This window comes from Paramacrobiotus metropolitanus, unplaced genomic scaffold (assembly GCF_019649055.1).
Source record: "Paramacrobiotus metropolitanus isolate TYO unplaced genomic scaffold, Prichtersi_v1.0 Parri_scaffold0000016, whole genome shotgun sequence".
Lineage (NCBI taxonomy): Eukaryota > Metazoa > Tardigrada > Eutardigrada > Parachela > Macrobiotidae > Paramacrobiotus > Paramacrobiotus metropolitanus.
In genome coordinates this window covers 1,094,337-1,119,927 of record NW_026570236.1, presented here as the reverse complement: position 1 = coordinate 1,119,927, position 25,591 = coordinate 1,094,337, and the positions used below count along the sequence as shown (strand labels likewise).

The 25,591-nt window shown below is 43.3% G+C and overlaps 5 protein-coding genes across 13 annotated transcripts; 1 reads left to right on the top strand and 4 right to left on the bottom strand.

Moving 5' to 3' along the window:
- Positions 1 to 2,880: 2,880 nt before the first annotated feature.
- On the bottom strand, positions 2,881 to 9,718 carry LOC129585165 (uncharacterized). Of its 4 annotated transcripts, XM_055477753.1 has the most exons (11): positions 9,286 to 9,718; positions 8,716 to 8,973; positions 8,404 to 8,513; positions 8,020 to 8,341; positions 7,812 to 7,928; positions 7,393 to 7,697; positions 5,133 to 7,085; positions 4,590 to 4,770; positions 4,070 to 4,134; positions 3,405 to 3,514; positions 2,881 to 3,321 (listed from the first exon to the last, which is right to left on the bottom strand). In XM_055477753.1, exons 1-7 carry the CDS (start codon positions 9,463 to 9,465, stop codon positions 6,635 to 6,637), a joined length of 1,743 nt encoding a protein of 580 aa, XP_055333728.1. In that variant the 5' UTR covers positions 9,466 to 9,718; the 3' UTR covers positions 2,881 to 3,321; positions 3,405 to 3,514; positions 4,070 to 4,134; positions 4,590 to 4,770; positions 5,133 to 6,634. The 4 variants fall into 4 exon arrangements, with proteins under 4 accessions (XP_055333728.1, XP_055333724.1, XP_055333729.1 ...); XM_055477749.1 differs by having other exon boundaries at positions 7,393 to 7,928; XM_055477754.1 differs by having other exon boundaries at positions 7,393 to 7,928; positions 8,716 to 8,968; positions 9,286 to 9,417.
- A 999-nt stretch (positions 9,719 to 10,717) lies between these two features.
- LOC129585292 (uncharacterized) lies at positions 10,718 to 13,893 on the bottom strand. The gene is made up of 4 exons (XM_055477921.1): positions 13,665 to 13,893; positions 13,511 to 13,570; positions 11,782 to 13,435; positions 10,718 to 11,363 (listed from the first exon to the last, which is right to left on the bottom strand). The coding sequence occupies exons 3-4, from the start codon at positions 13,412 to 13,414 to the stop codon at positions 10,969 to 10,971; spliced, it is 2,028 nt and encodes a 675-aa protein (XP_055333896.1). The 5' UTR covers positions 13,415 to 13,435; positions 13,511 to 13,570; positions 13,665 to 13,893; the 3' UTR covers positions 10,718 to 10,968.
- Positions 13,894 to 14,142: 249 nt separating this feature from the next.
- On the top strand, positions 14,143 to 16,801 carry LOC129585172 (uncharacterized). The gene is made up of 3 exons (XM_055477766.1): positions 14,143 to 14,289; positions 14,445 to 14,758; positions 15,217 to 16,801. Exons 2-3 carry the CDS (start codon positions 14,450 to 14,452, stop codon positions 16,465 to 16,467), a joined length of 1,560 nt encoding a protein of 519 aa, XP_055333741.1. The 5' UTR covers positions 14,143 to 14,289; positions 14,445 to 14,449; the 3' UTR covers positions 16,468 to 16,801.
- Positions 16,693 to 20,037, bottom strand: LOC129585171 (uncharacterized). Of its 2 annotated transcripts, none has more exons than XM_055477763.1 (7): positions 19,541 to 20,037; positions 18,957 to 19,214; positions 18,609 to 18,721; positions 18,220 to 18,541; positions 18,023 to 18,139; positions 17,572 to 17,945; positions 16,693 to 17,315 (listed from the first exon to the last, which is right to left on the bottom strand). In XM_055477763.1, exons 1-7 carry the CDS (start codon positions 19,718 to 19,720, stop codon positions 16,946 to 16,948), a joined length of 1,734 nt encoding a protein of 577 aa, XP_055333738.1. In that variant the 5' UTR covers positions 19,721 to 20,037; the 3' UTR covers positions 16,693 to 16,945. The 2 variants fall into 2 exon arrangements, with proteins under 2 accessions (XP_055333738.1, XP_055333739.1); XM_055477764.1 differs by having other exon boundaries at positions 18,609 to 18,718.
- Positions 20,038 to 20,689: 652 nt separating this feature from the next.
- On the bottom strand, positions 20,690 to 24,313 carry LOC129585324 (uncharacterized). 5 transcript variants are annotated; one of them, XM_055477967.1, is made up of 7 exons: positions 24,177 to 24,313; positions 23,830 to 24,035; positions 22,769 to 23,150; positions 22,354 to 22,685; positions 21,723 to 21,839; positions 21,270 to 21,649; positions 20,690 to 21,155 (listed from the first exon to the last, which is right to left on the bottom strand). In XM_055477967.1, the coding sequence occupies exons 4-7, from the start codon at positions 22,420 to 22,422 to the stop codon at positions 20,867 to 20,869; spliced, it is 855 nt and encodes a 284-aa protein (XP_055333942.1). In that variant the 5' UTR covers positions 22,423 to 22,685; positions 22,769 to 23,150; positions 23,830 to 24,035; positions 24,177 to 24,313; the 3' UTR covers positions 20,690 to 20,866. The 5 variants fall into 5 exon arrangements, 4 of the variants coding, with proteins under 4 accessions (XP_055333942.1, XP_055333941.1, XP_055333939.1 ...); XM_055477966.1 differs by having other exon boundaries at positions 22,354 to 22,676; XM_055477964.1 differs by having other exon boundaries at positions 22,354 to 22,878; positions 22,998 to 23,150.
- Positions 24,314 to 25,591: the final 1,278 nt, after the last annotated feature.

Sequence of the window (25,591 nt, the reverse complement as noted above, 5' to 3'; positions counted from 1 at the left end):
TTCACCTGGTGTAAACGGTTATTGTTTAGGATATCCGGGCGTTTTTTTGTATTCATGTGTTTTTTCTCATCGCACTCAATTACATGATGAAACGTCGCTCAATAAGCATCAGTAGCACATCAAGTACCGATTCACTTCCGGTCGATTTTATGGCCTGCAGCAACAGTATGTCAAGTTCAAAAGCTAATAACTAAAGTAGAGTCATAGCGAACATTTATTCGTACGACATGGTCATCTCCAGCATACACACAACACATTAATGTAAATACTGTAAGTACCACACATTTGTAGTACAGATCTGTAGTCTTTATAGACGGACCATCGCTCAGGGATTTGTTGCCCACTGTACCTGAGATGAAACTAACTGCGAGTACAGAGTATGCTGCATTAGCTTAGTTAACGTTTTGTCAAAAATTCGTTTATTTCGTGCTACTGGTAACTGAACTGCTGAAGCACAGGCCGCAGCTGCTTTTACTTGCATTCATTGCTTGTTTGTAGTACATGGAGATGTTCATAAGCTTACTAAACATGATATTGTCACAAAGCATTATCACTAAAAGCAGAAAGCATGATGCATGAAATTAATACTGAAGTAGTCCTACTCCGGATTTCTATCGTTAATTTCGATAACTTGTGCATCTACTGTTAATATTAATCTTAATTCTTTGTATCCAATTCTACGGTAGTAACACGCACGTCAGAAAATTTCTGTGGCCTGCAGCGTTATTTATACGAGTAGAAAAACTGGAAAACGCAGCTGGTCAATTGCAAGCACAAAATGAAGTGCATGGTCAAGGGGACACTACGTAAAGTAGCTACCGAAAGGCATAAAATTTCATTCATTTTTCTATGTAAGGTAAATTGTACAGATACACGCCTTTTATAGCAAACAGGTACTTTTGTGCGTGTAGCAGCGTATTATACATTTATATCTATAATATACCGTTGTAATACATACTGTAGTTGCTAGTTGTAAGCATTACCCAAAAAAGCAGAAGTATAGGTGATATTTGTAATTTTTTATTTCTTCCGACCGCTTTGGCCAGAAACAAGTGCAGAATTAGGAAGAGTCTGGCCAAGATAACGAGCTGATACAGCGTATATGTCTGAAACGTGGAGCAGAGCCTCCAATCATCCATAGGACAATGGTCTCGCTACCCCAGTAGTCCTTCGAAAAACAACTTGGACGCTTGAACAACTTCGGATTTCATCCAAGAACACATCCGTACAGCGCACATTTTGAACGGTTTTCTTGTCATTCGCATTTTTTCGTACTCCAGCTCCACTGAAATTATTTACCAGGTGCCCGTGCTCGTTGATAGCGATCCGGGTGTAGATCTCATTAGCAAATTTAACCGAAGCCAGAGAATTCCAGCAGGGATTCGGTCGGAAGATCTCCCGCCCGGGGCCCGGGCATTTGCCGACGGAAAAATAATCGACTCTTCAGACGTCATTGCCGCAAACACTTAGACATCCCTGCCAAGAATTATTTGCTATTCGGAGTAGATTTAGTTTTATGCAAAAGCTTCGCCGTATAAGCTTGTGATGGACATTGGTTTAATTTGTCTAACTCTTTTGGCTTTTCTTTCAAAGCGTTCTTAAGATATCAAGACGTGCAAGATTGAAATACCAAGGAATGGGGATTCTACGAAACTCAGAAGTTTAAGGCAAAGGATTCCATTAAAATCACAAGTAGCATATTTATGGCTAAATGTACAGGTAGGCACCGCATGCTACTGCATATTCACTATGCATCTCCCGGTCGGAAATCGTTATACTCCATCCGAGCCTCTCAGGGATGAGCACTCACGACCTCCATACGTAGATGCATACGCAGATGCATGGACCATGTATATGCGCTGCATCTCCGAAATTGTTTTCTCCAACTCACAGACCACATGGGAGTTTTCTCCACACAGTTTCCTGTAAATTTTGCAGGATTCATTTAACCAGTTTATTCCATCTGTCATGGCATGTTTGAACAGCGGCACAGTAAAACCGTGGACCATCGACTGGGGATGATCGCACCACGTCATGACGAAACGTCCGGCCAGACGGAGATATCGTGCCAGATGCGGATGATACTGGGGATAAATTTTCCTGCAAGAAGTGACGCGCTATTAATCATATACCATAAACCTCAGCAACATTTTCTAAATGTGCTACTACTGCAATGCTGTTTTCAGTTCTCTGGTACCTGACGTACTTGGTGAAATCAAAGCTCTTAACCTACAGTAATTTATCAAAAGTTTTATACCGAAGGCATGGCACTATCTCGCGATATAACTGTGCTGCCTCCCGGAAACGCGTAGCACCAGCGTAATACCGAGCCACGCCCCATCCCAAGACAAAGCGAAGATGTGCATCCGTGTGCAGAATGCTGTTCGTATCCAATTCTTGTAAGAAATGAATCCTTTCAGTCATCGCTTCACGGTTATTTGGGTCGCGATGCAGGTTGTAAGCTTGCGTATCCAAAAAGTTTTCGTATCTCTTCGTGACCTTTAGCAATTTCTGCAGGTTGGGCTCGTTAATAACACCGCAGTGTGGGCATGGTAGTAAGGCACGTTCGTCGCTCGGTATACGTTCTGGGCAATCTTTTGTCATACAACAGAGAGGATTAATTTCCGCTTCCTAAAACGACACGTGCTAACATTTGCAAAACAGTAGTAGTGAAAATATTACGGTACTTGCAGACGAGGGCTTGATCAAACAAAAATTCCAACGGTCATGACACTGGCTTACAAATTCTGCAGAGCACTTGCGGCAGTTGCATATCCTATCACAAGACTGCTGAAACAGTTCTCGGCGTTGTTTTAAAGGCCAGTTTAAATGGAAAATGAGCTAAGTTGCAGCACCGTGCCTAAAATAAGTAAACTGCTGTATAATGCGCCGTATTAGCGATTTGGTGTTATCGATATGTATATTGTTAATCTCGTATATTATATTATATCTATATACTGTATGTTGAAGCCAAAGAAGCGTATCCGATGACTTGCATCTTGTAATCCAGTGTACTTGAGGATATCTTCCATTGCCAACATTTGCAAGCGCTTCCCACGAAATGCTATTGCAGCATTGTTATCCAAGCAATTCGATATGATACGGTTTCTTTCGATCCCCGCAAATAGCCCGGCTCCTAAGCAAACGGGGCGTGATCGAGACACGTAGTCCATGATCGTCAGAATACGACATTCAATTCGATCGTGGATGTCGGCGATATCCACACTGAACAAACTGGAACTGTGAGCAATGGCTGGCGTTTCGGGAAACGTCGCCTTCATCAAGCCGCGAAATTGTGGGGTCTCTTTGGTTTTCCGGAACCTAAACACACAGATATAGCCTCATATAGATACTCAAAGCCGAAGGTAAGTTCTGAAGAACGGTATTTGTTAGTCCGAGCTTACTCAGCCGCCACTTTGGACAGGCTCGAATGAGGAAGATGGTCATCATTATCGGGCTCGAATAAAGACATAATCTCTCGTGTGGCAACTTCTACGTCGTCCGTCCCGGTGATCTGTTGAGGAGAAGGTCATGGAAGGTATGTAAGTACCAGCTAGTATTACGTATATCTGTCTATAGTTGTAGCTGTGCCACTGTGCAGCTAGTAACTTGGTCTGGAAACGTTGACAAGAAAAGGATGGGAATGTTTCATTAAGTTTCTTGCAACAGAGAACTTCTTTCCATATATAATAGAAAGAAAATATATATCCATATGTTGTATATACTGTCACGAGTGCTCCTCGTGCCATAGCTTGTTTAGATGCTTCCGTATATGGCGATTCTCTGTTTTCTGTGTCATCCTCACGTTGTTCCAAGTGTCGAGTGCTTTCAAAATTCAATCATTAGCATTTAGCGCTGCTATTGCTCATCGTTCATTGTGCAATCTAGCCTTCGACGAGTTTGTTTGTTTGTTGCCTTCCTGTATAATACTAGCGCATTATATGCAAGAGCAGAGAGTAGCCAATAAAGGTTCAGCTTCAGTTGTGTCGGCCCACCACGTCAGGGCACGTCCTACATCCCGTGCCCTTGACAGTATTGTACACGCGCTTCAAAGGCTTACTTAACTGACCTCCAGCAACTGTAGCTTGACAAAAGTGTCCAGAAGCGGGATTCCGTGGAAAGCTGCCGCATCAACTACGAGGATGGTAAACTTTGAGCTCGATATACCCGAGCAAGGGGTAACACAGCTCGATACCAAACAAGTAATATTCATGCTGGCAGTGACAAGTTATCGCCATTTACAGTATGTTATCGAAGACATAGCATAGGTCATAGACTCTTAGGTCCCGATCGGGTTCGACGCACAAATACTCTGCTATGTTGAAAACAGAAATGGCGATAACTTGTCACTGACATCATGAATATTAACTTGTTTGGTAGTGAAATCTTGTGAAGTTTTTCTCATTCTTTTGAAACTAAGGTTAAGTCGTTTTAGGTCGAAATGTGCTAGACAGAGACAGAGTCAGAGTCACAGAAGGGATTTTGTTTAGCATGCAAGTCTATGGAGGAAAGTTTCAGCTATCGATCTCAACGGCTGTTTCAATTATTTCGCGTTATAGAACGGCCTGCCATACATCGAGCTCATTTACCCCATCCTCGTAGCTGTTCCACTGAATTTTTCAGGAGCTTGTTGGAGATTTTGAGTAATATCATCATTTCCGTGGTGCACAAAGCCTCGGTCAGCGATTGAGGTTGTATTTGCTGCTTGTACATACTGATGCGTTTTAACATATCGCATTCCCATCGATGTTCCTTCTTCCAGTCCCAGCGCTGCAACACGTTATTTCCGTTGGTCACTTCTTCGATTATAATATTCAAATATGGTCCTATCTGCTCTTGATTGACCGTATTCAGGTCGGCTCACTTAATTTATAAATTATGTCTATAAATTTCATCTTTCAAAGAGCCAAGCAGTGGGACTGATTAAAAACCTTTTGTTGGTGTAATGCAGCCTCGAAATAAGCACGCTAAACCGTAGATTCACCATATTCTGGCTATTTTATTTTGTTATGCAGCATTTCCCGACATTGTACTTGAGGACGCTTTTCGCGAGAAACGTACCACCACGAACACTGTCTTTATTATTTGACTATTTATTTTTATTTTGTAACTGTATAATTGTATCGACGTACCTGACAATCCACTCCACAGTACCGATGTACATGACATCTGGAGCAGGCCCGCAGATTATCAGAATATTGGAAACAACCAGCACAAAATATGTCTTCCTTTCCCCATTGAAATGTCCAGACCCAAGGCTCGCATTCCGCAACAATATCTCCGGCACGGAAAGCTTTTTCCGTGGTATCCATCCGGGAATTTGTACTTGTTGGGTTATTCGTATTATAATCGTATATATATATATACCTTATATCTATATATATTCCTTAATATAAATAATTTAAGTACGTTAACTTTACCCAAAGTAAAGTTAACGTACTTAAATTGTAACAGGTACGCATCCAGTGCCCATTTTTTGCCCTTCTGTTGCTAATTTCTGAGTAAACAATTTGACGCACTTTAAAACAGACAGAAATAGTGTTTATCTTATAATAAACAAAGCAATAATGTTAGCGTTTGCTACGCAAAGGCCTGCGCCAGAATGGTACGAGACTGTTTACTGACTAATGCGTGCGTGGCACATTGAAAAGTTGCAAATAAGTAACTAATAAGTGCCGTCCCCCAGTAAAACAACTTGCAAAAAAAACGTTAGTTAAACGTTAGGAGACGGCTAAAATTGACACACATCCGTTCACCTAACGGTAGTTACACGTTAAACTAACGTTTTTCCTACAAGCTGTTTTACTCGGGGTCAGCATTTGCCGATGTAGGTTTGGCGCTTTTTTGAAGAGCACTTAAACAATGTGAGGAACTTATTAATGAATACCATGGCCAGACATTCACTAGTGCGTGGAATGCAAACAGACAAACTATGTACAAAGGTCCTCGTATTCTAAGCGCAGGAGCGTACGCACTCGTATTTGCATTGTTCGCGTGGAACCCTAAACTAATGCTCAGTTCGACCGACAAGGAAATCGTTTAAAAATGTCGCGGACATTATCTATCAGCCTCAGAGAGTAAAAGGTACCGTGATACTTGATGACGTTGCTGTGATTGGATGTAGTTAGCGAACCCAGCAGGAGGCAAGAAAATCCAGCAGGTACTTATTCGTTCCGATGACCTTCCGTACGGGGCGCTGCCGCGCTGGTATTGCCGACAGAAAATTTAGGGACTCCTCTCAGACTCCATCGCCATAAAAATATCGGCCTGACCATGGACCAGTGGTGAGGATTTATTATTTTTCGAGATGCTATTTGATTATACATAATTTTTCTGTCCGATGCTTGTAGTGTCATGGACGGTGTATGTACATTGTACTTCCAGATTTCTGACGTTTAAGCAATCGGAAGTCGAATCTTCCTTTTTAAATACCTCAGCCAGTTTGGAAAGCAGATATCCATGTGTCCTAAGATTGTCTGGGATTCATGAAACCATGCGAGTACTTAAATAAACCAGCAATTTTTAAGTTGCCTATCTGGTGAAAATATGAGCTTGAACGAAGCATTCCATGAAGCAGTAAGAATGTGATCACAGGAGCACAATGCACGCAGTAGACTACAGTGCTACGTGAGAGTTATTCTAAAACGTAAAACCAAATGAGTGCCAAAACAAAAAGTAATACCAAAGTCCGCAAGTACGAGTATGTGCGTGGCTCAGAATCTGTTACTGTATTTTCACTGCCCGACATTACCATCATATTGTGATAGCTCATATCCTGCAACACGCGCAACAATTTTGAGTGCTCGTCCTGCTCCTCCTTCCTGAGCAGCTGACGATACATTTCAGCTGCGGCTTCGAATGTTACTTCTAGTTCACTGACCAAGTGAGAGTTTTCTCCACACAGTTTCACATAAATCCTGTAGGATTCCGCTAGCCAGTTAATTCCCTCTGACATAGCCTTTTTAATCAGCGGCACCGCAAAATACTTGGCATCTGATAGCGGGTGTCCAAACCACAACGCCGCGAAAAGTCCAGCTTGACGGAGATATAGTGCCAAATGCGGGTGATATTCAGGGTAAATTTTCCTGTAAAAACTATCACCATGTACAAAACTGTCTCCCATTACTTAATAGTGATCATTTTTAAACAGTATGAATTCTCAAAAACCTCCGTCTGATCCTACGTAATCCTTATTCAATTATTTCAATATAATTCATTTGACTTACAGGAAGGTGCAGAACTCATCTCTCTTTGCTGAAAGTTTTTACCGATTGCAAAACGTTCGTACCGAAGGCAGGGGACTATCTCGCGATACAACTGTGCTGCTTCCGGCTAGGTATTATGCGGGGACTAAGCGTTGGCCGCGGCCAACGCTTAGTCCCCGCATAATACCTAGCCACATCCCATCCCAGGACAAAGCGAAGATGAGCGTCGGTATGTAAAATGCTAGCTTTATCCAAGTCTTGCAAAAAATTAATTCGTTCAGACATCATTTCGTTGCTATCGGGATCGGGTTGCTGATTGAGAGCTAGCGTATCCAACAATTTTTCGTACTTCTTCGTGATCTTCTGCAACTTTTGCAGTCTGGACCCATTGCAGGCTCCACAACGTTGACAACGCAGTGTGGCGCGTTTGTCGCTGGGTATGCGTTCTGAGCAATTTTTTGTCACACAGCGGAGAGGATTAATCTCCGCTTCCTGCAACGACGGGTAAAAGAATAAATCGACGCGTGATAAGTCGATAAATCGACGCGTGATAAGTCGGTCGTCGCGCGTCGTAGGAGAAAGCCAACGATCTCGACCCTGACGTACAAATTCTGGCGTGCATTTCCGACAGTTGCATATTGTTTCGTAAGCCTGCTGGAACACTTCTCGGCGCTGCTTTAAAGGCCAGCTCAATGGAAAGTGAGCCATGTTGCAGCATCTGACCTGCATATACCGCGTAGTATTGGCGAGAGCAAGCTACTGAATTACCGTATACAGATATCTTCCTGAAAGCGAACCATAGCCGATGACTTACATCTTGCAATCCAGAATACTTGGGAATATCCTCCATTGCAACCATACGCAAACGCTTCCCAAGAATCTTAATAACAGCATTATTATCCGAACATTTCGAAATGATGCGGTTTCTTTCGACGCCGGGAAACAGGCCTGCTCCAAAATGGACTGGGAAAGACAGAGATAAACTGTCGGTCATCGTCAGCATACGACAGTGAACTCGATTGTGGATGTCGGCAATATCCAAATCGAATAAAGGTTTATCGATAATGTCTGGTCTACCGGGAAACGCCGCCTCCATTAACCCACGGAAGTATGGCTTCTGCCTAAGCTTCTGAAATCTGAATACAGCAGTTAAAATCAAGTGCCTAAGGGCATGAGTAATTACAGCGCGCGATCTTACTCAGCCGCCATTTGGGACAGGCTCGAATGCGGAAGATGACCATCGTTGTCAGATACAAGTAAGGAGATAATCTCTCGCGCTACAGCTTCTTTCTCGTTCGAACCGGCGGTCTGTTAATAATAAGATCAGGTAATGTACCAATACCCTGTTATTGTCCCTGTACACTTGCCTATGCTATTGTGCGTTCTAAAAAACATGAATGGAACGACGCGAAATGTGTAGTTGTTCAATTTCTTGCAGTATAACACTGCTACTCAGCGGATGTGAGAAACTACTTCACGCGTTCTAAAGCTATTTAATAAATGTACTAACCTCCGGTGACTGGAGCTCGGAAGAAGTCGCCTGTATGGGAATTCTGTGGGAAGCTGGCGCATTAGCAAGAATGTTCCTCAAGTTCTTCATGACACTGTCCGCGGAAAATTCATGTTTGTTGAGGACTTTGAGTAATATCATCATTTCCGCGATGCACAAAGCTTCGAGCAGCGATTCAGTTTGCATTTGCTGTTTGTAGACGCTGATACGTTTCAGCATAGCGCATTCTAGCCTGTGTTCCTTCTTCCAGTCCCTGCGCTGCAACAAATCATTTATATTTGTTATTTTTTTGAATTAGTGTTAATTATTCAAACCGGCTTGTACGGCCCTAATGGTTGACCGTATTTTTTTATTATATGTGTGCCTTATATAAACCTAAATTCTTTAACAATTGCCCAACCAGTGCACTAAATGATTAACCAATTTTGCTAAAAAACAGAATGAAAAAATAAGCATCCAATGCAGTTTTTTGTATGCAACATACGTTTCTGCCGTTGCACTTGAACCCTTGGACATGCTCTTAACGAGGAATATACTCTGTACCACCAACGAACGCTGAATGTATCGCACCTGGCAATCCGCTCCACAATACCGATGTACCTGGCACTTTGCGCAAGCGCGCAAATTATCGGAGATTTGAAAACAATTTGCACAAAACTTGTCTTCCGTGCCCCAGTGAAATGCCCACACCCAGGGTTCACATTCCACAATAATATCTCCGGCACGAAACGCTTTCACTTTCGAATCCATTCGTGAACTGCACTTGCGGAGTTTTTCTGTATCCTTTTATCCGTAGATTATGTCAACGTGTAAACTTATGCTTTACCGGCATTGAGCATCGTCAGGTCATGGTGATCTTTTGCTCTGCTGTTGAGAAGTTGCAAAAAAACAATTTGAAATCTACGAGTTAGATACTTTAGTTTTTAATCCATGATCAAAGATTTTGATTCTACCATCATAAAACAAAAGCCGCAATAGCAACCATTCCCAACGCAAAGGAATACAGAAGGGTGCAGGACTGTTAACTTTTCGCTACTGATACGTACGTGGCACATTTAAATTTTGCAAATAAGTGGTCGCACGTGTCTGCTGATGCAGTTTAGCAAATTTTGCGTTTTTTAAAGAGCACTTAAACCCAATGAGCCACATACGTTAGCAGCATCGTTTTGGCTTTTGAGTGGTCTGTCGGCAGTGGATGGACGGCAGATAACGAGATAAACTACAAAGGTATTTTTAGGTGGAACAGCCAACTACAATTGTCCATGTCTGTACTCTGTACAGACTGTCCTCTTAACTCGTACTTGCACTATTTGAGTCGAAACCCGACTGCATTTACTAAAGCAAAAAACGAAGCTTTCTTTCCCAAATACGTACCAGACAGAATGACATGTACCTAAAACAAAATTTGTAATTCTTCGGCAACAATATAAAATATTTCACGCGTAAATTAACGTACCATATACTAACGGAAGCTCTGCTGGAGTCTCTTTTATCGCAACTACATAGATATCTGAAAAACTGTTGGCAGTAACTACAACTTTTCTTATGTGCTTAATGGCACTGTTCGAAGGTATTGGTAGTTTGGTTTTGTTTACTTTGAGTATATATAAGTAACTAATGAAATTGTGATAAATTTTAAGCGTAGCCGTTCATTAAGGAATACCACCAGCATATCAGAATTGACAAAGAGCAGAGAGATCAGCAGCAGAGAGCAGTATTAAAGCAGAGCAGAGAGCAGTATTAAAGCAGAGCAGAGAGCAGTATTAAAAAGAGCAGAGTGACCGCCGACGACATTCACACCGAAAAGTCATCCTTAACTTTTTTTAGTTTTTTTATTCAGTTTTCTGATTCTGTTGCAATTAAATCATCAATTTTTAGAAATTTCTTGTTCGCTTTTTACTGACTTCAGTGCGTACCGTACCATTTTAGCATCGTCTACTGCTTTTTGCAATGAAATAAAACTTTAAAACTTTAATTTCCTTGGAAACACAGCAAAGGACTTTGAATAAAACTGATTTAAAAGATTTATCACACTTTTTAAATTTGAAACCAACACCATCGACGACTTGCTAATTATCTGCCTGTCAACTGAACTGCAGAAAGGCAAAACACCGGCGGAAAACACGAAAAACGATAGACCAAACTGCCAAAATAACCATCCAATTAGCATTCCAAAAAATAAAATTAATATAACTACGCACTTATGGCAACGTTATGTCTTTGCTAAAGCATTCTATCCGGCATTTCGATAACTTAACCGGTCACACCATGCACCGCGTGCTGCCAAAAGTCGGTATACTTTTTCACAAACTCCCAGCAACTGGCTTCGTTGGGAAAGCTGACACGAACACAATCTTGCACAGTCAACTCGAGCACGGCTGTAGCGCTCTCCACGGACCCTTTGCAAATCTTATGCAGCCGTTCGATAACGAAACCGCTTTCCATCACTTGCAGCTTTCCGGTGACTTCCTGGCACTGTTGAACCACCACAACGAGGCTCTGTGGGGAAAAGTAATTTACGGTAATCAGGCTTGGATGATACTGATCTTCATGGATTCCATGGGAATGCTTGGTAGGCAACTGGTCTGACACAAGAGCGACAAACGAGGACGATGATGACCCCGCTAGCTTGGGGAAAGATTCATCCGCTAAAAAGCAACAAACGCATTTCCTTATAATATATTAAGTATTGTACCGAAATGCAAATATATGCGTACAATATACTGCATTTAATGGAAAAGACACCCAATTCCCAAGCCTTCAGATCTTAGCGCCGGAAATGACCATTGCACATTTGGACGCGCTTACTCTGTCAAAAACTTTTGAATTCTATAAGTATTGAATTCTATATGCCAGTACATATTTATACGTACCTACTATATACCAGTACAGCTTTCCTGCTTAACTTGTAAGCTGCAGATACACGGCGTTTGACATTAACAGCAGCGACTACAGTCCTCGCTACGCATTCCATTAGGAGTAATAAACACTGCCTACTGTCTCCATTACCTCCATGATAGAACTCATACGTACATGATAGAACTCATACGTACAGCATATACGTACCCTTCGCGGCATAAGGAGATGCTTTCAGCATCTCTCGTTGCCGCTGGTCGTATTCCCCTATAAACGTCTTGAAGGCGTTGGCGTCATCCGCGATAAAACCAAGACTACTCCAGCCAGTGCTCTCGCGGTAAGTAAATGACGTCTGCAAGCGTATGCACAGGTGTTCACCGTCTGCCTGATCACTTCCTGTTTGCTGTGATTCACACCACTGCAGCAGCACATTCCGACCCAGCAACATCCGCATATACGTTACCGGATGCCCATCAGCGCTGCTCTCCAGCTCAATACAGTGCACTTTGCAGCCTCCCATCTTCTGCGTGGACAACACCAGGCAAAAACCGGAAGTGGAAACTGGCTTTTTCAGGTCCCCGACGTATAAACAGCCGGATAGGGCAACCTCAGGGCGCTCACTAATAAAGATATCCCGCGCCGGTTGTACCAGAACGCTATTGGCATGTAGTGGCAATGTCTGCAATAACTTTCCCATATTCAATGAGTATCCCTCTTGCAGTCGAAAGAGTTGATGCTGTCGGTGGATATTCGCAGTGTTTCCCGCCAGACTGCTGGCTATCGCCGCGCCAAACGCCTCCGCATCGTCCACATAACTCGCCGCGCCGGCAGTCACCTGGCTTTTCGTCACCTCTTCCAGCGCGGTGCGCAACAGTCCCAAGCGAGAATTCTCACCGACCAGCAGCAGCTCCACTTTTCCGTAGATATCTCCGGTGTTGGCGTCCATTATGCCGAACAACTTCAACTCCGCCACGACACGCTGTCGGATGACGTTGATAAACGGCTCCGCCACCGCGTTGTACATCTCCCGCGTGAACGTTACAACATACTGGGGAATCGGAGCGCGGATGGTCACCTTGTCGGTTCGGGGATCGTTAAACAGTGCCACCTGATCCATGCACTCCTCGTCAAGCTGCTCCGATGTACACTGATCCAATCGCGGCAAACCGGCGGTCCTCAACAGCTGATAGATGGTTTTTTTAACTCGCTTCCACATCCAGCAGAAACAGTTCCACACAACATAGTTTTTACTCAGGAATTTGACGACGTGGTTGTTGTTGATCACCTCGAAGACGCCTAATCGGCAGTTCATGGAATCTGCATTGCATACGAGGAGATAAACCGATTCGGTCGAGCTCGTGCTGATGGACTGCCGATCCAGCGTTTGCACGGTATACGCCAGTAGAATGGCTGACACGTCGGAGATAAGCAGCACATCCGGAACGTCGTTCTTCTGCCAGGCGTCCATCACCGCTTGACGGAACACTTTGCGAGCGTGCAGACCATGCGACAAAACAACAACAACGCCTTGAAGACGCTGCTTGCGTTCGGTTTCCCCAATCATCTTGATATAAGCGAAGAGTCGCTCCAACAGGAATGGCACAAGCGGATCCTCCGTCCCGAATGCGAAAACCAGCAGCGCACGTTTAACAGACGGGATGGTGAGATAGTTACTGTCCCTTTGGTAGCTGTGCGCGTCCATACCAAAATGCCATTCGGTGAGATCAAGACTGCAGGCCGCGATGGATGCAAAGCTGGACAGTATACGTGGCACGCCGTTCTCCAGCAGCGCCACCGAAATCTTCTTGAATCCGATTTCCACTCCCAGTCGTAATCCGCTCATGGTTTCCAAAAGATCAGTAACCTGTAAATTATAGGGTAAAACCAACTTGTTGGGAAAAAGTGAACTCATACGTACAGTGTAGTGAGTGCCACTTACTAGTTAAAATTGGTCAGGTAAACGGTGGCAACAGACTAATGAACAGAACGCTGCACAGATCTGCAATGCAGATGGCGGAAACAATGTTACTGACTTGCAAGCAGAATTCAAAACTGCCAGTTGACAGTACAGGAACTACCATGTCGACACTTACCAAAAATTATGATTGGATCTAGCGCTTCTCCATCCTGCTTCAGAAACTGCGGATGCGAAAACACTGAATTATGGAATTTGGGATGCAGTTACCACTGAAGGCAAGACGAAATAAAAAAAATACAACATGAGATGCTGGAGCAATGGCACTATATATACTTTATATAGTGACTATAACAACATTCCACGATATGAATAACTGCGCCAGTAAATACTGTATTACTTTTTAATTTTTTTCGTTTAACTACAGTACATAGTTCTTGTACTCGCACTGTATCAGTGATAAATACATAGTCCTGTACTAGTACAGTCTAATATGGTTTAATAGTACCGGTTCAGAATGCAGTTGTACGAGGCGCTGATTCGCCAAATTCGCCATAAAAACCCTGGACAACCGCGGTGCGTTGACCGCATGCACGGCCTTGCACGAGTACGAGTACTTACCGTGCTTGACCGTTCTTGCTAGCCGTCTCTGCGAGACTCGCATTCATAAATTTTGGGTTCTCAATTCTCACTTTTGCGTTTGCTCGCTTCTCGACCGCCTGTCGCGGAATTTGCTATCCACATTGTGAAATCAGAATTCCATCCCATAATTGAATTGTTTTCTCCAGTGCATCACTGTGCATGTAAGTACATTATTATTTCGTGTATTATGTATTATTTCGTTATAACCGTACTGTACTTTACGGTCACGTGTTGCTCCGAAGTGTTTGAATGTTTGACTTCCGCCCATGAGCCCCATACAAGGCATGTAGTTCGTTATTAAATTTTGGATTTCTAGATATCATGGCCGATGGAGTCGGTATCGATCTGGGAACGACGCATTGTTGTCTGTTTGTCTACAAATATGGCCGCAGTCCGCAGGTGATAAAGAACACAGCCGGCGACACCACCACGCCGTCATGGGTCCGCTTGGAGAGTGACGGGATGGAAGTAGGAAAAAATGCAAAGCGCCAGAGCCCGGACAACAGCCGCAACACCATTTGCAATGCGAAGCGCATCATTGGACGCAGTTTCGATGATCCCGCTGTGGCTGCGGAGCGCCGTTCGATGCCATTTGCAATCGTTGATAACAACGGATCCGCGGCGATACGGGTAAGTGTAGAGCACTACTTGCAACAAGTTACTGTACTCGTTAGAATTGTGTGCAGCGGTTCAGTTATTGTACGAGTGCATCATTAACACCTTTCCTTATTGATGTATTTAAATAGCAACAAATAACAATAAGTAACTCATGCTAAAATATATTGATTAATAATCACGGGGATTCCCATCCTCCTGGGCTAATTATTATTTTATTTAATATCGTTTCTGGATTTATTGTTTTGTATTTACAGTTCAATCACGCAATTATTTTGACGAAGTTTCGAAAATTAATAATTCGGAAAATAGCTATACCACATCAGCTGTTGCTGTGTAATCATGAACGAATCTTCGGCAGACAAGTACAAGAGCTATATAATTTTATTAGTTTTTGGTGCATACAGGAGCGCTACGCATTACCGCTGTAGTCATGCCTGTTGTTGCCTGTATTGCATACGGCTGTGTTGCAGGTGGAACAGTGTAGCGATAACGGCGAAGTCATTTGGACCAAGGTTATCCGTCCGGAGCAGATCAGCGCCACGATGCTGACGTATTTAAAGGAGATGGCAGAAGGGTTTCTGGGCAGCAAAGTGACCGCAGCGGTGGTGACGATTCCGGCTAATTTTATGGAGACCCAACGCGCCGCCACGCTGTCCGCCGCCCGCTTGGCCGGCTTCACGGAGGTCAGTCTGCTGAACGAGCCGACCGCCGCCGCCATCGCTTACGGCGGCGTCGTGGAGAAGCAGTGCTCGATTCTGGTGTTCGATTTCGGCGGCGGCACACTGGATGTCAGTATTATGAAGGTAGAGGGCCGCAACGAATACCGCGTCTTGAGCACCGACGGCAACATGTACTTGGGCGGAGAGAACTTCGACAGTGAGATCGTTCAGCACTTCCTGGACGACATTCGCCGCCGTCACATGATCGAGCTGGCAGCTGATAGCAAAGCCCTGGCGAAACTGAAGCTGACCGCCGAGAAGGCCAAGATCGCTCTGTCCAGTACGTACTCCGGTACATTTCGGGAAACCCTGCACAAACTGCACGGGAACTTTGATTACAACGCGACGCTGACCAAAGCGACCTTTAGTGGTATGTTCACCGATCTGCTCGCGAAGATCCTGGTCCCCGTGGAAAACGCCCTGGAAGCCGCTAATCTGTGTCCGGGAGATATCGACAAGGTCATTTTGGTGGGCGGCAGTAGCCGGCTGCCGGTGGTGAAGGACACCCTGCAGGCGTTTTTCGGCCGGGACGGGGTGGTGTGCGCGGATGCCGACCCGGATGAGGCGATCGCCCGCGGCGCCGCCATCCAGTCCTACCGGATTAACAACCGACAGGCCACCAATGTCCAGGAAGTCACCGCCTACCACTACGGACTGGAGGTGGTCGATGATTTGCTAATGGGCACTACGCGTATCAGCGACCTGATTCCCAGAGGAAAAACGTACCCTTCAAGTATCACGAAAGTTTTTGTCACGGCTTACGATTATCAAGATAGCGTGGGTTTCAACATTTACCAGAGTAAACGTGGGTTCAGTCTGGACAAATTTCGCATTGGCCGATTTGTCATTTCCGATTTGCCCGGGCGGATGGCGAGAGAATGCGCGTTTGATGTCACCTACAGCATCGATCGGAATAACATTCTGCATGCGACGGCACAAGGCCAAGATGATATTGCCGACTACCAGCAGAATATCGACATCCTCCTGGATAATGTCGTTTGATGGTTGCGAAGCGCGCAGTCCAGTTGAATTAGCCGGTGTTTTGGCATAATTTTTTGCTGCACGGGAAGTGAACACTGTACAGGTAGTCGTGTTATGAATTTCATACTTTCTGGCTTTTGGTTTTTTAGTCATGTGTGATAAATTTTATACTTTCTGACTTTTGGTTTTTAGTCTTGTCGTCTTTCCCATACGTTCTTGGTTTCAAAATTTTACGTTAACATAATTATTTGCCGATGACTGGCTGATGTATAAATAATTATATTGTATCTGTTTAAAACAATGGAACGCAGGGATGTACTGTAACTGCAGAAAAGTAATAAATTATTGGTTTTTATGCAGAAATTTATGCAGTTGCAAATGATATATAAACAGGGATCTCATGAAATTAGGAAAGCAGGAAATTTAATTAACTTATGAACATCGTGTGCATAAACTCAAATGAATCTGCCTCTATTACAGCAGCGGTCATCAACCGATCTTAATCATTCTTCGTATTAGTACTGTCAGACATTACCATCATATTGTGATAGCTCATATTCTGCAACACGCGCAACACTTCCGAGTGCTCGTCCTGCTCCTCCCTCCTGAGCAGCTGACGATACATGTCAGCGGCAGCTTCCAATGTATTCACCAGTTCACTGGCCACGTGAGAGTTTTCTCCACACAGTTTCACATAAATCCTGTAGGATTCTGCTAGCCAGTCAACTCCCTCGGACATGGCCTTTTTTATCAGCGGCACTGCAAAATACTTATCATCCGATCGTGGATGGTCAAACCACATCAACGCGAAAAGTCCCGCTCGACGGAGATATCGGGCCAAATGCGGGTGATATTTAGGGTAAATTTTCCTGCAAAAAGTGGACTTTATACAGATAATTATGTAGCCAAATACTGCTGGAGATATAAGTTATTAATTTGATACTCTGTATTGTAGTTGTATGTGATAAGGTACTTGTACTGGTATTACAAAATCGTACAGTACTCTGTATACTGTATACAGATATAGGCTATTGATTCAAGTATGGATACATTGGTACAAGATGAAGAAGCACTTATGTCTTCTGAAAGCTTTTCTAATTCTGCAATACGCGAACACGTTCCTACCGAAGACAGGGAACTATCTCGCGATACAACTGTGCTGCCAAGGGCCAACGCATAGTCCCCGCATAATACCGAGCCACATCCCATCCCAGGGCAAAGCGAAGGTGAGCGTCGGTGTGCAAAATGCTATCACTATCCAATTCGCCCAAGAAACGAATCCGCTCCTCCAACATTTCACAGCTATCGGTATCATTATGCTCATTATGAGCTAGTGTATCCAGCAGTTTGTCATATTTCTTCATGACCTTTCCCAACTTTTGCAACTTGGACCCATTCACGGCACTACAATGTGCACACGGCAGTAATGCACGTTCATCGCTAGGGATGCGTTCTGGGCAGTTTATTGTTACGCAACGTAGGGGATTTATCTCCGCTTCCTGCAATGACCGGCAAATACGAGTACTATCGAGCAAATACATAAGACACCACTCGCACAATTGTTAACGCTGCTTACAAATTCCGGCGTGCATTTGCGGCAGTTGCACACTCTTTCGTAATATTTTTGGAACAGTTCCCGGCGCTGTTTTAAAGGCCAGTTTAACGGAAAGAGGGATAAGTCGCAGCATCGCGCCTACAAATAGATACCATGCAACACTGAGTATAGCAAGTAGAAAAAATGTTCGTTAAACTGAACCATAACCGGTAACTTGCATCTGATATTCCAGTGTAACTGGGAATATCTTCCATTGCCACCATGTGCAAGCGCCTCCCTCGAAACACAATAACAGCGTTGTTATCCGAACATTTCGATATGATGTGGTTTCTTTCGACACCCGGAAACAGTCCTGCCCCAAAATTCACCGGTAAGGGGAGAGACACATAGTCGGTTATCGTCAGCATACGACAGTGAATTCGATCATGGATGTCGGCAATATCCGAATTGAACAAGGGCTGATAGGCAATATCTGGTTTGTCGGGAAACGCCGCCTCCATCAAGCCGCGGAAATATGGTTTCTGCCTTAGTTTTCGGAACCTAAATACAGGCTACAGATATTAATATCCAAGTGTTTCAAGTAATTGACTTCTTATACCGAACTTACTCGCCAGCCATTTTCGATTGACTTGTATGTGGCAGATGGTCATCATTATCGGAGATGAGCAACGACGTAAACTCCCGGGCTGCATCTTCTTCCTCGTCAGTACCGGTAGTCTGCTGAGAAGAAAACCATGTGAGATAGCTAATCAATTATCAGTAGAGATACATACCTTACTTATAGTTTTTACGGTTGTTGTATTGTAAAATATACAACAAGTATGTGTGTTATATTATATGCGTGTTATTCTGCAACCAATCCTTCGCCGATGGAAGGAAGAAGGAATGCGAGATGGGTAACACTGGGAGCGTTCGAAGTCACACATCTCATGATGATCTCCATGCGCGAACTAACCTCCAGTAGCTGAAGCTGTGCCGGAGTCGCGCGTATCGGAATTTTCTGGGCAGTTGCTGCATTAACCAGGATTTTTCCCACGTTTTTTAGCACGATGTCCGGGTTCTGTTTGACTCTGTTCAGGACTTTGAGCAGTATCATCATTTCCGTTGTGCACAAAGCAGCTGTCTGTGATTCATACTGCATTTGGTGCTTGTAGACACTGATGCGTTTCAGCATAGCACATTCCAGTTTGTGCTCTTTTTTCCAGTCGGAACGCTGCAAAACAGTTACTCATGTTGGATAATACCAAAGTCTGTAAATTTGCCATTAAACCAAATTAATTAGTTTAAGCTATTTATGCTTAAATTGTAGCCCTAACTTTACTTAAACCATCATTAAGCTTCGAGTAGTAGTTGTAAAAGCGGAGATATGCCAGATATTGTTTTAATGGGTTAACGCTGGAAATCCAAATTATATTCAGCATTCACTCCAAAGAACTAAATGCAGAGAGGCAGAACTCTAACTCTCCAACAGTATACCACTTTCAGGAGCACAAGAACGGGTGCACAGCAGGGACATCACAAACACTGTTTGTATCGCACCTGACAATCTTCCCCGCAGTACCGATGTACCTTGCATCCAGAACAAACGCGCAGCTTATCAGAGACTCCAAAACATTTAGCGCAGAATTTGTCTTCGTTCCCCCACTGAAATGACCATACCCAGGGCTCACGTTCCACAATAATCACCCCAGCACGGAAAGCGTTTTCTTTGGAATCCATTGGCGAACAATAGCAGTCTTTGATCAAATTCTTTTTGTGGAAGTTTTATCGTTGTATATTTATCGTTATTACTATAGCTTATGCTGAAAACCACGCGAGTAAGACTATGTCCGGCTTATGTACACCCATTGAGTACATTGATTGTAAACGGAATTTGTGCATTTTACCAACACCGACTATCAGAATTAACTCCTAGAGTTTATTCAAAACAACAGTAGCAAAGCAAACATTCAACACGCAAAAACATGACAGCCGCGTGTAGAATGCTACTCGAGTAGCTACAGCCTACAGGTAGTATTTGTAGCTACTGGGTGCGTGTCACATTTTGCAAAGTGGTTGCACGTCTCTGTCGCTGCTGTTACAAAGCAGGTTTGCGCTATTTGAATTCACTTACAAAATGCTGTTGCACGTACTCATATTCCTTTTGGTGAAACCAGACTTGTGCTTACATGGATGTATCATCGCCGGTTAAAATGACTGGATGGAGGCGGAGAAATGCAAATATACAGTAATAACTATTGCAACTAGCCGTTCCTTACCCAGTAGTAAGAATGTTCCCATAATTTTAGTAGGCGGATATAATTATTAACAGCCGATATTTCGGTGAAGTACACAAAATCAGGAAGCAGAACTGAAGCAGTCGGTGACTCGGTGCAATATGAATACGAATTCAAAAAGGTTTAGAAAGTGTTTTCACGGTTTCTGCTTTGAATATATTCCACGAAGTAGGTAAACCGTTTTACAGCTGTTTATACCCGTGGACAAATTTAAAAGCCAGCAGTGGCCCAGCACTAATGAACTCCAAACTGTCCCGACGACAATACTTTGGTCAATACGAGTCTCGTACTTCTTAAACAGTAAAATTCGCCATACATATCTGTTTCGTATGGTGCCGTATCTTTGTACAGTTATATGGGACTAGAAATCTATCTTACATTATATTTCTTTTGTAGTAGACTAATCCGACAATTTCGTTTAATTATACACACACGACTTCAAATTATTGTAAAAATATTATATCAGTCTTCATGGCCGTTATGCTAACTCAATCAAACGGACGTACGTAATTTCATATTATGCAGTGCATACGTACTCCTACTTACAATTTTTACAAAACTAAATTAATCGCAGTAACGGAAATTAACTTTAGTCCAAGTCCACATCAAGCTGCTCGGTTCGCAAAAGCTGATGATACATGTCTCCTGTCTTCTCTATTTCATCCATGATTTCACAAGCTACATCACACTCCTCTCCCAGCAGCTGCGCGTAAATCTTGTACGATTCGGCTAACCAGTGAACCGCTTCCAACATCGCTGGCTTTATCACCGGTACTGCAAAATACTTGTCATCCGAAAACTGATACCATCCCTTAGCAAAACGTCCGGCCTGGTGCAGATATTTCGCCAAATGAGGATGATACTTGGGATATATTATCCTGAAAATTCAAATACGAGGGTAGAGTGTCTCTGCACTATTTCTGCTACTGAAATTGCACCAAATCGATGCCTTAGCAAAACCAGTATAACAGATTTTATTAATGCCGACGCACCGAAGACACGGAACCATGTCACGGTATAGCTGCGCTGCCCGCTCAAATCGGCGAGTATCCTCGCACCAGCGCGCCACGTCCCATCCAATAATAAAGCGAAGATGGGAATCGGCGTGCAGAATATCAGCGTGATCCAGATCGTCCAGAAAGCAGAGACGTTCGCGCATCAGCTCCATTCCGTCGCTTTCGTAACCAGAAGGAAACGGCCGGGCCATTGCGTTGAACACTTTCCCGTGTTTTTTCCTGAATTTCTTATACTTTAGCAAACTAGCTTCGTTGATAGCACCGCAATGTGGACACGCCAGTGCAGCGCGCTCATCGCTAGGTATACGCTCCGGACAACCGGGTGTGATGCATTTCATGGGATTAATTTCCGCTTCCTACAGTGAAGGACTATTATGTACCAAATATTACGCATGACGAATTTGACTCTAAAGTATGTTGAGTTCATACGTATGCCGGTGTGCATTTGCGACAGTCGCATACGAGGCTATAATCTTTGACAAACATTTCTTGGCGCTGTTGCAATGGCCATTTCAACGCAAAACGAGACTGATCGCAAGTTCGTATCTGCAAACATTAAATCCATGAGTTACTCCTGTTATTGCTCACGTATCGCATTATATGCAGCTTGGGTAATTATACGTACTGTAGTTCATACTTCCATCGTAAATTCGTAATTCAATCGAAATCTTGCGAAATCTTACTTTCATCGAAATCTTATGACAAATAGCAATCGTAAAATGGAAACTTCGGTTACAAGAATCAAGAATTTTAGTCGTGTGTCGTTTCCATTTCACGATTTGACGTTGTATATTGATTGATTACAACGCTTTGCGGCGACACTCTGTGTAAGGCTGAAAACCATTTTCAAGCCAGTTCTGCAGAAGATGCGATTGGTAAATATATAGATCTCGATAATTTCCTATACATAACAGGCAACATTAAAATAATGAAGTTAATTTAGATTTTATTTACAACTGATTTACATTTTATAAACTTTTCGGAAAATTATTCCGAATTACGATGAAAGCGCACTGTGTGACACCAGCATAATATTTAAATCACACCTTGCACAACTCACATCGTGCAATCCAGTGTAATAGGGAATGTCTTGTAGCGCAATCATTCGCAGGTGTTTGCCTTTGAACATCACCACAGCATTATCATCCGAGCAGACTGGATTCAGACGGCTTCCGTCGACACCCGGAAATAATCCGCTTCCACGGAAACTCCGACACGTGATCAGGGGTATGGTCAACGATTGTCAACATGCGACTGCAGACTCTGCTATGAATGTCCGCGATACTGCGACCAAACCAAGGGTCACAAGTGATATTAGGCTGTTCCGGAAAGGCTGCTGCTAACAAGCCGCGAAAGCGCGGTTTCCGGCTCAGTCTTTGAAACCTAGTAAAACTTGTAATGCATGACCTTTAGCAATGTATATACAGATATACATTGAATAAATAATACGCTACTGTAATTTCGAAATTTTATACCACTCTTTATTGGCGTTCCTTTGCCCAGAAGAGAGATTATCTTTGTCCGCTGTGAGCAGTTGAATAATTCTCTGGACCAGTTCATCCTCTTTGTCTTCTTTACGGGATTTCTGCATGGACACAGGTTGAGGAAAATTTAACAGATCTACTGTAGAATCACCAATCTTGGCCGGCAGACGAGATGTGATAAGATGTTATTGTTTTGGCAGCTTTCCGTAATATTTCTTACACTGATTTTGTTAAGGATTTTAAGGGTGACTATTATGTCCGCCGCAAATACGCTATTGAACTCATTTGCTTCGGGACCGACTGCTTGATGGTACGCGGAAATGCGATGAAGCAGAGAGCATTCCGTTTTGTGCTCGTTTCTCCAGTGTTGAATCTAAAACACAAATCACATTTCTGATCGTGAATCCACCTGCTACAACGGTACTGCTTTAACGGTGCATATCTGCGTACACCGTGAATCAAAAAATGTGCGTAAACGGTGCTGATTAACACAGTTACGATGCAAAAATTAATGTAGTCACAACGTATAAATTTAATTTCTAACCATTTTTACACTCATCTACAGTATATACGTATCATACTAGAATATTTTTCCACAGAAATTACATAAATAACAAAATCCATAACATAACGTCACTGTTTGCGTATATCCCGTATCAATTATGAAATATGAATACAGACTTTAAATGGCCAATACTCAACACGTATCTGCTACCAAATCACAATCAATAAATTTTACAAAGTACAATAAGCATATGCTGTATTGTATTTTGTACGCCATCAGGCCAAAAGACATCGATCGAGCCGGCAAAACAGACTGCATGCACATTTATTGTACAGATAGCTGTACAGACAAAGCTAATGATTATGAATTATTACGGTATACGCTCGTGTTGCAATAACTGTTCTTTTTGTGCATTATGCAGGCACGTAAATAACGTAGGTATTGGATCGGGGTATGCGCCCCGAATACTCCCAAAGGGAAATGAAAAAAGAGTCCTGAAGCGTCAACTTCCGCCTTCTGATATTGTCTTGTAAAAATTGCCCTGTACCTGGCAACTTTCATCGCAGTATCGGTATGTCTGGCATCCAGAGCATGCCTGCAGTCTGCAAGAAGGAAGGGATCGAAAACAACCAGCGCAAAATTTCTCTTCATTTCCCCAGTCGAATGACCAAATCCACGGATCACACTCGACAATGACGTCCCCGGCGGTTAACGATCGGTTCTGGGACTCCATTAGAACTCTCTGCAGCGCACCTGCGGAATACATAGTGAGAATGCAGCAAAAACTTCACAATCTACGTACTGTATGAGACACAAAAAACTTAATATCACCGAAGAAAAAATATTCTGCGGCTTCGCTGTGCTGGCGCCATAAAGGCAATCAACAATACTTACAAATATAAAGGCACAAATATATCTTACTACTGCTAAGTTGGAATAGAATATTGCAAACTAGGCCGACGGACGACAGGTAAAATATTGTACGGAGTACGCGGCTGGCTTGAACAAGAATTGTTGCTGTTGTGTTTATATTTTCTCTTGAATGTGATTCCACTTCAATTTACTGCGGGCATGGTTGCCGCTATGAGCTACAAGACGAACGTTAAGGATGCACATCTCTTTGGTGGTACTTGAAGTTGAATTCCACATCAGCGCTTACATAATTATCCTACAGGCAATAAGTGTTGTACGAAGTATACGAGCGAGCCGCCAGAATCGTCAGACTGGGATTGCGTTAGAAATATTAATCAACTATGTTGAGCTACAGATGCGGCAACGCGTGCTCAAACCGATTATAAGCCGCCTTCGCTTAACGTTAAGTAGTTGTACCATACACATTATGCTATGATTACGCAGCTAAAGGAAATACTCGATTTCGGATGTCTCCGATCTCAGGAAACATAAACTAATTTTATTAAATAACAATGCGCCACGTGATTTCATCAAGAACTGTTGTACCAAGCGCGCAGCAAACCAGACAGAAGGGAAATACTTATAATCAAAACTGACCACCGATAGCGATTAATTAGAAACGCCGCAAAGTATACCGGTACTGAATAAAATGCGATCACCGCCTGTAATTAACGTTTCGAAAAACAATAACAACAAAAAATATTGCAAATTCAATAACGACATCGATGCTGCATTGATACTTATAACGAACAGCGATTCAGCGCATCTTAGACATCTGACTCAATAACATCTTCGTCGCGTCGAGTCTCATCATTGCTTCGTTGGCTACGGCACAATTTTTTCCATACAATTTCCAGTAAATCTCCACAGATTCCCGGACCCAGTCCATCGACTCCTTCAGTGCTGCCTTGATCAGCGGCATCGAGGGTTTAGTTTTCCCATCCTGCCCGCCAAATGTTCCCAACGACTGCGTCCACCAATTAGGTGCACAAAGTGCCGCCCAATGCACAAACTGAGCACGATGCAGATGATACCGCGGAAACATAATTCTACAAAATTCAAGCATCGCAATCATGTAAACTGAAGCTGTTAAAACATTTTACACATAGCGAAAAAATACATACTACAAAACAGGTAAACAAATCGGTTTAATTTTGTTATATTGCAGTTTTGCGAAAGCGTACCGAACGCAAACCACCAATTCACGATACAATTTCAATGCTTCGTGGCACCGGTTCGTATTCTCATAGAACCGCGCCACATTCCATCCAGTGACGAAGCGCAGATGCGCTTCAGGTTGCAGAATGTCACCCGCCTCCAGTTCCTGCAGCAGATGAATGCGCTTCGTCAGGCTTTCATGAGAATCCATATTTGCCGTTTGGAAAGGGCATGTCACA